General features: G+C 46.1%; 1 protein-coding gene across 1 annotated transcript in view; it reads right to left on the bottom strand.

The window, feature by feature from the left end:
* Window positions 1-9,603, bottom strand: part of LOC110504983 (bone morphogenetic protein receptor type-2) — an 88,741-nt gene that overhangs the window by 19,320 nt on the left and 59,818 nt on the right. Inside the window, exons 7-10 of the mRNA XM_090230753.1 lie at window positions 8,754-8,914; window positions 7,194-7,341; window positions 3,179-3,315; window positions 2,125-2,297 (exon numbers count right to left, since the gene is read on the bottom strand). Coding sequence (XP_090086879.1) covers window positions 2,125-2,297; window positions 3,179-3,315; window positions 7,194-7,341; window positions 8,754-8,914 — 619 coding nt within the window. The remainder of the gene's footprint in view (window positions 1-2,124; window positions 2,298-3,178; window positions 3,316-7,193; window positions 7,342-8,753; window positions 8,915-9,603) is intronic.

The raw sequence follows: 9,603 nt of genomic DNA on the forward strand, positions 1-9,603 counted from the left end.
GTTCAGTGAGGATCTCTGAATGATCCAATGTTGACCTAAATGACTAATGATGATAAATACAATCCACCTGTGTGTAATCAAGTCTCCGTATAAATGCACCTGCACTGTGATAGTCTCAGAGGTCCGTCAAAAGCGCAGAGAGCATCATGAAGAACAAGGAACACACCAGGCAGGTCCGAGATACTGTTGTGAAGAAGTTTAAAGCCGGATATGGATGCAAAAATATTTCCCAAGCTTTAAACATCCCAAGGAGCACTGTGCAAGCGATAATATTGAAATGGAAGGAGTATCAGACAACTGCAAATCTACCAAGACCTGGCCGTCCCTCTAAACTTTCAGCTCATACAAGGAGAAGACTGATCAGAGATGCAGCCAAGAGGACCATGATCACTCTGGATGAACTGCAGAGATCTACAGCTGAGGTGGGAGACTCTGTCCATAGGACAACAATCAGTCGTATATTGCACAAATCTGGCCTTTATGGAAGAGTGGCAAGAAGAAAGCCATTTCTTAAAGATACCCATAAAAAGTGTTGTTTAAAGTTTGCCACAAGCCACCTGGGAGACACACCAAACATGTGGAAGAAGGTGCTCTGGTCAGATGAAACCAAAATTGAACTTTTTGGCAACAATGCAAAACGTTATGTTTGGCGTAAAAGCAACACAGCTGAACACACCATCCCCACTGTCAAACATGGTGGTGGCAGCATCATGGTTTGGGCCTGCTTTTCTTCAGCAGGGACAGGGAAGATGGTTAAAATTGATGGGAAGATGGATGGAGCCAAATACAGGACCATTCTGGAAGAAAACCTGATGGAGTCTGCAAAAGACCTGAGACTGGGAAGGAGATTTGTCTTCCAACAAGAAAATGATCCAAAACATAAAGCAAAATCTACAATGGAATGGTTCAAAAATAAACATATCCAGGTGTTAGAATGGCCAAGTCAAAATCCAGACCTGAATCCAACGAGAATCTGTGGAAAGAACTGAAAACTGCTGTTCACAAATGCTCTCCATCCAACCTCACTGAGCTCGAGCTGTTTTGCAAGGAGGAATGGGAAAAAATGTCAGTCTCTCGATGTGCAAAACTGATAGAGACATACCCCAAGCGACTTACAGCTGTAATCGCAGCAAAAGGTGGCGCTACAAAGTATTAATTTAAGGGGGCTGAATAATTTTGCACGCCCAATTTTTCAGTTTTTGATTTGTTAAAAAAGTTTGAAATATCCAATAAATGTCGTTCCACTTCATGATTGTGTCCCACTTGTTGTTGATTCTTCACAAAAAAATACAGTTTTATATCTTTATGTTTGAAGCCTGAAATGTGGCAAAAGGTCGCAAAGTTCAAGGGGGCCGAATACTTTCGCAAGGCACTGTACATGCTGCGTAGAGACAACTAGCTGAGAGATGTGATTATACAGTAAGGCCTACATGCTGCGTAGAGACAACTAGCTGAGAGATGTGATTATACAGTAAGGCCTACATGCTGCGTAGAGACAACTAGCTGAGAGATGTGATTATACAGTAAGGCCCTAAATGCTGCGTAGAGACAACTAGCTGAGAGATGTGATTATACAGTAAGGCCTACATGCTGCGTAGAGACAACTAGCTGAGAGATGTGATTATACAGTAAGGCCTACATGCTGCGTAGAGACAACTAGCTGAGAGATGTGATTATACAGTAAGGCCCTACATGCTGCGTAGAGACAACTAGCTGAGAGATGTGATTATACAGTAAGGCCTACATGCTGCGTAGAGACAACTAGCTGAGAGATGTGATTATACAGTAAGGCCCTACATGCTGCGTAGAGACAACTAGCTGAGAGATGTGATTATACAGTAAGGCCTACATGCTGCGTAGAGACAACTAGCTGAGAGATGTGATTATACAGTAAGGCCCTACATGCTGCGTAGAGACAACTAGCTGAGAGATGTGATTATACAGTAAGGCCCTACATGCTGCGTAGAGACAACTAGCTGAGAGACGTGATTATACAGTAAGGCCTACATGCTGTGACACACCTTTCGTTCTGCAGTACGGTGCTCATGGGGTTAACTGTAGGACTGACAGACTTGGTCCTGTGTGTGTGTGTGTGTGTGTGTGTGTGTGTGTGTGTGTGTTCACCTCTCATTCTGCAGTGTGGTGGTCATAGGGTTAACCGTGGGGCTGACAGACTTGGTCCTGTCCCAGATCAGCAGTAGTTCAGCCATGCGTTCCTCTGAACACTGAGCGGTCAGCCTGGCCTCAGCATCCTGGTCCCAACAGTCCTCCATGGTCTCCTTTAGGGAACGTACCGCCTGGGGGGGAGGTCCGTAGTCACACATCTCAATTCTATTCTCAATTACTCTACATCTCAATGCTCTCCTCCCCTTCATCTGCATTGATTACAGGGGTCTTGCCAGGTGAGACCAGAATGGTGGAAGATCAGCATTAGGTTTCACCTTCAGCTTCCCCTTTCTGATGAGTTCAATGAGGGAGAAGAGAGAGGTTAGGAGCGAGGTTAGAAACGAGGCTAGGAGCGAGGCTAGGAGCGAGGCTAGGAGAGAGGTTAGGAGCGAGGCTAGGAGAGAGGTTAGGAGCGAGGTTAGGAGCGAGGTTAGGAGCGAGGTTAGGAGCGAGGTTAGGAGCGAGGTTAGGAGAGAGGTTAGGAGCGGGGCTAGGAGCGAGGCTAGGTGCGAGGTTAGGAGAGAGGTTAGGAGCGAGATCAGGAGAGAGGTTAGGAGCGAGGCTAGGAGTGAGCTTGGAGCGAAGCTAGGAGCGAGTTTAGGAGTGTAGCTAGGAGAGAGGTTAAGAGAGAGGTTAGGAGCGAGGCTAGGAGCGAGATTAGGAGAGAGGTTAGGAGCGAGGCTAGGAGCAAGGCTAGGAGCGAGGTTAGGAGCTAGGTTAGGAGAGAGGTTAGGAGCGAGGTTAGGAGCGAGGTTAGGAGAGAGGTTAGGAGCGAGTTTAGGAGAGAGGTTAGGAGCGAGGTTAGGAGCGAGGCTAGGAGCGAGGCTAGGAGAGAGGCTAGGAGCGAGGCTAGGAGCGAGGCTCAGAGCGAGGTTAGGAGAGAGGTTAGGAGTGAGGTTAGGAGTGAGGTTAGGAGAGAGGCTCGTAGCGAGGCTCGGAGCGAGGTTAGGAGAGAGGTTAGGAGCGAGGCCAAACACACATGTAAGGGCAGGACAATAGCACTCAGGCTCACCAGGCTGTTCTCCTTCCAGGCCTCAGGGAACTTGGGTCTCTCTTTCTCTCTGGAGACCAGAACCTGCATGTCCTCAAAGGATGGGTGGTTCCCTGCCTCGGCCTGGAACGCCATCTGGTAGTCGGGCACCGCCTCACCTGGAGGACACAATGTCATCATTACCATCTCTCCTGGAGGACACAATATCATCATTACCATCTCTCCTGGAGGACACAATGTCATCATTACCATCTCTCCTAGAGGACACAATGTCATCATTACCATCTCTCCTAGAGGACACAATGTCATCATTACCATCTCTCCTGGAGGACACAATATCATCATTACCATCTCTCCTGGAGGACACAATATCATCATTACCATCTCTCCTGGAAGACACAATATCATCATTACCATCTCTCCTGGAGGACACAATATCATCATTACCATCTCTCCTGGAGGACACAATGTCATCATTACCATCTCTCCTAGAGGACACAATATCATCATTACCATCTCTCCTGGAGGACACAATATCATCATTACCATCTCTCCTGGAGGACACAATATCATCATTACCATCTCTCCTAGAGGACACAATATCATCATTACCATCTCTCCTGGAGGACACAATATCATCATTACCATCTCTCCTGGAGGACACAATAACATCATTACCATCTCTCCTGGAGGACACAATAACATCATTACCATCTCTCCTGGAGGACACAATATCATCATTATCATCTCTCCTGGAGGACACAATATCATCATTACCGTCTCTTCTGGAGGACACAATATCATCATTACCGTCTCTCCTGGAGGACACAGTTTCATTGAGAAACAGCCAGTGACTAAGGAGAGCACGGTAGTGTGCATATTGAGAAACTGCCAGTGACTCAGGAGAGCACGGTAGTGTGCGTATTGAGAAACAGCCAGTGACTCAGGAGAGCACGGTAGTGTGCGTATTGAGAAACAGCCAGTTACTCAGGAGAGCACGGTAGTGTGCGTATTGAGAAACAGCCAGTGACTCAGGAGAGCACGGTAGTGTGGTAAAAAAAAAAAAATAAAAAAAAATAGCAAACATTGAATATCCCTTTGAGCATGGTGAAGTTATTAATTACACTTTGGATGGTGTATCAATACACCCAGTCACTACAAAGATACAGGCGTCCTTCCTAACTCAGTTGCCAGAGAGGAAGGAAACAATTCAGGGATTTCACCATGAGGCCAATGGTGACTTTAAAACAGAGTTCAATGCCTGTGATAGGAGAAAACAGAGGATGGATCAACAACATTGTAGTTACTCCACATTACTAACCTAATTGACAGAGTGAAAAGGAAGCCTGTACAGAATAAAAACGTTTTGTCCTGAATACAAAGTGTTATGTTTGGGGCAAATACAATACAACACATTACTGAGTAGCACTCTCTATATTTTCAAGCATAGTGGTGTCTGCATCGTGTTATGTGTATGAATGTAATTGTTAAGGACTGGGGAGTTTTCCAGGATAAAAAATAAATAGAATGGAACTAGACACAGGCAAAATCCTAGAGAAAAACCTTGTTCAGATGAATTCACACTTCAGCAGGACAATAACGTAAAGCACAACGCCAACTCTACAATGGAGATGCTTACGAAGAAGACAGTGAATGTTCCTGAGTGGCCGAGTTACAGTTTTGACTTAAATTTACTTGAAAATCTAAGGTGAGACCTGAAAATGGTTGTCTAGCAACACTCAACAACCAGTTTAACAGAGCTTGAAGAATTCTGAAAAGAATAAAAGGGCAAATGGTGCCCAATCAAATCAAATCAAATGTATTTCTATAGCCCTTCTTACATCAGCTGATATCTCAAAGTGCTGTACAGAAACCCAGCCTAAAACCCCAAACAGCAAGCAATGCAGGTGTGGAAAGCTCTTAGAGACTTACCCAGAGAGACTCACAGCTGTAATCACTCTTAGAGACTTACCCAGAGAGACTCACAGCTGTATTCACTCTTAGAGACTTACCCAGAGAGACTCACAGCTGTAATCACTCTTAGAGACTTACCCAGAGAGACTCACAGCTGTAATCACTCTTAGAGACTTACCCAGAAAGACTCACAGATGTAATCACTCTTAGAGACTTACACAGAAAGACTCACAGCTGTAATCACTCTTAGAGACTTTAAAAAATATATATACAGTGGGGCAAAAAAGTATTTAGTCAGCCACCAATTGTGCAAATTCGCCCACTTAAAAAGATGAGAGAGGCCTGTCATTTCCATCATAGGTACACTTCAACTATGACAGACACAATGAGAAAAAAAAATCCAGGAAATCACATTGTAGGATTTTTAATGAATTTATTTGCAAATTATGGTGGAAAATAAGTATTTGGTCACCTACAAACAAGCAAGATTTCTGGCTCTCACAGACCTGTAACTTCTTCTTTAAAAGGCTCCTCTGTCCTCCACTCGTTACCTGTATTAATGGCACCTGTTTGAACTTGTTATCAGTATAAAAGACACCTGTCCACAACCTCAAACAGTCACACTCCAAACTCCACTATGGCCAAGACCAAAGAGCTGTCAAAGGACACCAGAAACAAAATTGTAGACCTGCACCAGGCAGGGAAGACTGAATCTGCAATAGGTAAGCATCTTGGTTTGAAGAAATCAACTGTGGGAGCAATTATTAGGAAATGGAAGACATACAAGACCACTGATAATCTCCCTCGATCTGGGGCTCCACGCAAGATCTCACCCCGTGGGGTCAAAATGATCACAAGAACGGTGAGCAAAAATCCTAGAACCACACGGGGGGACCTAGTGAATGACCTGCAGAGAGCTGGGACCAAAGTAACAAAGCCTACCATCAGTAACACACTACGCCGCTAGAGACTCAAATCCTGCAGGGCCAGACTTGTCCCCCTGCTTAAGCCAGTACATGTCCAGGCCCGTCTGAAGTTTGCTAGAGAGCATTTGGATGATCCAGAAGAAGATTGGGAGAATGTCATATGGTCAGATGAAACCAAAATATAACTTTTTGCTAAAAACTCAACTCGTCGTGTTTGGAGGACAAAGAATGCTGAGTTGCATCCAAAGAACACCATACCTACTGTGAAGCATGGGGGTGGAAACATCATGCTTTGGTGCTGTTTTTCTGCAAAGGGACCAGGACGACTGATCTGTGTAAAGGAAAGAATGAATGGGGCCATGTATTGTGAGATTTTGAGTGAAAACCTCATTCCATCAGCAAGGGCATTGAAGATGAAACGTGGCTGGGTCTTTCAGCATGACAATGATCCCAAACACACAGCCCGGGCAACGAAGGAGTGGCTTCGTAAGAAGCACTTCAAGGTCCTGGAGTGGCCTAGCCAGTCTCCAGATCTCAACCCCATAGAAAATCTTTGGAGGGAGTTGAAAGTCCGTGTTGCCCAGCAACAGCCCCAAAACATCACTGCTCTAGAGGAGATCTGCATGGAGGAATGGGCCAAAATACCAGCAACAGTGTGTGAAAACCTTGTGAAGACTTACAGAAAACGTTTGACCTCTGTCATTGCCAACTCAGGGTATATAACAAAGTATTGAGATAAACTTTTGTTATTGACCAAATACTTATTTTCCACCATAATTTGCAAATAAATTCATTAAAAATCCTACAATGTGATTTTCTGTATTTTTTTTCTCATTTTGTCTGTCATAGTTGAAGCGTACCTATGATGAAAATTAGAGGCCTCTCATCTTTTTAAGTGGGAGAACTTGCACAATTGGTGGCTGACTAAACACTTTTTTGCCCCGACTGTATATATTTAATATGTTATAGTCTGAATTTTGAATTCAGACTATAACAACAAAATGTGGAATAATTTAAGGGGTATGAATACTTTTTTAAGAGTATATCGGAGTTGTGCCTGTTGTTCAAACGAGTATCTGCCCTCTCTAGACGAGGCCCAGGGTTAGAGGTCAGGGTTATTACCTGGGAAGAGGTCAGTACACCACATGAAGGTCTCCCAGTAGATGAGGCCCAGGGTTAGAGGTCAGGGTTATTACCTGGGAAGAGGTCAGTACACCTCATGAAGGTCTCCCAGTAGATGAGGCCCAGGGCGTACATGTCCACCTGCTTCAGAGCCGACTCACAGTCCCTCAGGTTCACCGCCCCTTCCAGAACCTCTGGGGCCATGTAGCGGACTGTACCCACCTGGAGAGAGACAGAACCAGTGTTATAACACTACACTAACCCTCCAGAACCTCTATGGCCATGTAGCGGATCGTTCCCACCTGGAGAGAGACAGAACCAGTGTTATAACACTACACTAACCCTCCAGAACCTCTGGGGCCATGTAGCGGATCGTTCCCACCTGGAGAGAGACAGAACCAGTGTTATAACACTACACTAACCCTCCAGGACATCTGGGGCCATGTAGCGGACTGTACCCACCCGGAGAGAGACAGAACCAGTGTTATAACACAACACTAACCCTCCAGGACCTCTGGGGCCATGTAGCGGATCGTTCCCACCTGGAGAGAGACAGAACCAGTGTTATAACACTACACTAACCCTCCAGAACCTCTGGGGCCATGTAGCGGACTGTACCCACCTGGAGAGAGACAGAACCAGTGTTATAACACAACACTAACCCTCCAGGACCTCTGGGGCCATGTAGCGGATCGTTCCCACCTGGAGAGAGACAGAACCAGTGTTATAACACTACACTAACCCTCCAGAACCTCTGGGGCCATGTAGCGGACTGTACCCACCTGGAGAGAGACAGAAGCAGTGTTATAACACTACACTAACCCTCCAGAACCTCTGGGGCCATGTAGCGGACTGTACCCACCTGGAGAGAGACAGAAGCAGTGTTATAACACTACACTAACCCTCCAGAACCTCTGGGGCCATGTAGCGGACTGTACCCACCTGGAGAGAGACAGAAGCAGTGTTATAACACTACACTAACCCTCCAGAACCTCTGGGGCCATGTAGCGGACTGTACCCACCTGGAGAGAGACAGAACCAGTGTTATAACACTACACTAACCCTCCAGAACCTCTGGGGCCATGTAGCGGATCGTTCCCACCTGGAGAGAGACAGAACCAGTGTTATAACACTACACTAACCCTCCAGAACCTCTGGGGCCATGTAGCGGATTGTTCCCACCTGGAGAGAGACAGAACCAGTGTTATAACACTACACTAACCCTCCAGAACCTCTATGGCCATGTAGCGGATCGTTCCCACCTGGAGAGAGACAGAACCAGTGTTATAACACTACACTAACCCTCCAGAACCTCTGGGGCCATGTAGCGGATCGTTCCCACCTGGAGAGAGACAGAACCAGTGTTTTAACACTACACTAACCCTCCAGAACCTCTGGGGCCATGTAGCGGATCGTTCCCACCTGGAGAGAGACAGAACCAGTGTTATAACACTACACTAACCCTCCAGAACCTCTGGGGCCATGTAGCGGATCGTTCCCACCTGGAGAGAGACAGAACCAGTGTTATAACACTACACTAACCCTCCAGAACTGCTGGGTCCTCTTCTGACTAACCTCACCGATGGCAGCATTTTCCACCTCTCTGGGTTAGAGGTCAGAGGTTAGTGACTCACCTCACTGATGGCAGCGTTCTCCTCCTCTCCAGGCCTGACCAGGCGGTTCCCTGTCAGCTTCATGGACAGACCAAAGTCACTGATCACACACGTCCCGTCGTTCTTTACTAGAACATTCCTGCTGTTTAGGTCCCTGTGAGATACGGCTGGCTTGTAGATGTCTGGAAGAGAGGACAGGAAGGAAGGAAGGGAGGGAGGGAGGGAGGGAGGGAGGGAGGGAGGGAGGGAGGGAGGGGAGAGAGAGGAGGAGGGAGGAGGAAGGAGAGAGAGAGAAGAGGAGGGAGGGAGGAAGGAGAGAGAGAGAGGAGGAGGGAGGAGAAAGGGCGAGATAGAGAGAAGAGGAGGGAGGGGGGAGGAAGGGCAAGAGAGCGAGAAGGAGGGCGAGAGAGAGAGAAGAGGGAGGGAGGGAGGGAGGGAGAGAAGATGAGGAAGGGTGAGAGAGAGAGGAGGGGAGGGAGAAGAGGAGGGAGGAGGAAGGTCTCTGAATGTCTCCATGTTACTGTCTGCTTTATGTTCATGTCATGACTTAGAGCTCCTCGCTGAATACTGCAGTTAATACTACGGTTAAACTGTAATATTACACTATATAACACAGTACTACGGTTAAACTGTAATATTACACTATATAACACAGTACTACGGTTAAACTGTAATATTACACTATATAACACAGTACTACGGTTAAACTGTAATACTACACTATATAACACAGTACTACGGTTTAACTGTAATATTACACTATATAACACAGTACTACGGTTAAACTGTAATATTACACTATATAACACAGTACTACGGTTAAACTGTAATATTACACTATATAACACAGTACTACGGTTAAACTGTAATA

This window comes from Oncorhynchus mykiss, chromosome 3, assembly GCF_057628025.1.
Source record: "Oncorhynchus mykiss isolate SJ-2025 chromosome 3, ASM5762802v1, whole genome shotgun sequence".
In the NCBI taxonomy this organism is placed as follows: domain Eukaryota; kingdom Metazoa; phylum Chordata; class Actinopteri; order Salmoniformes; family Salmonidae; genus Oncorhynchus; species Oncorhynchus mykiss.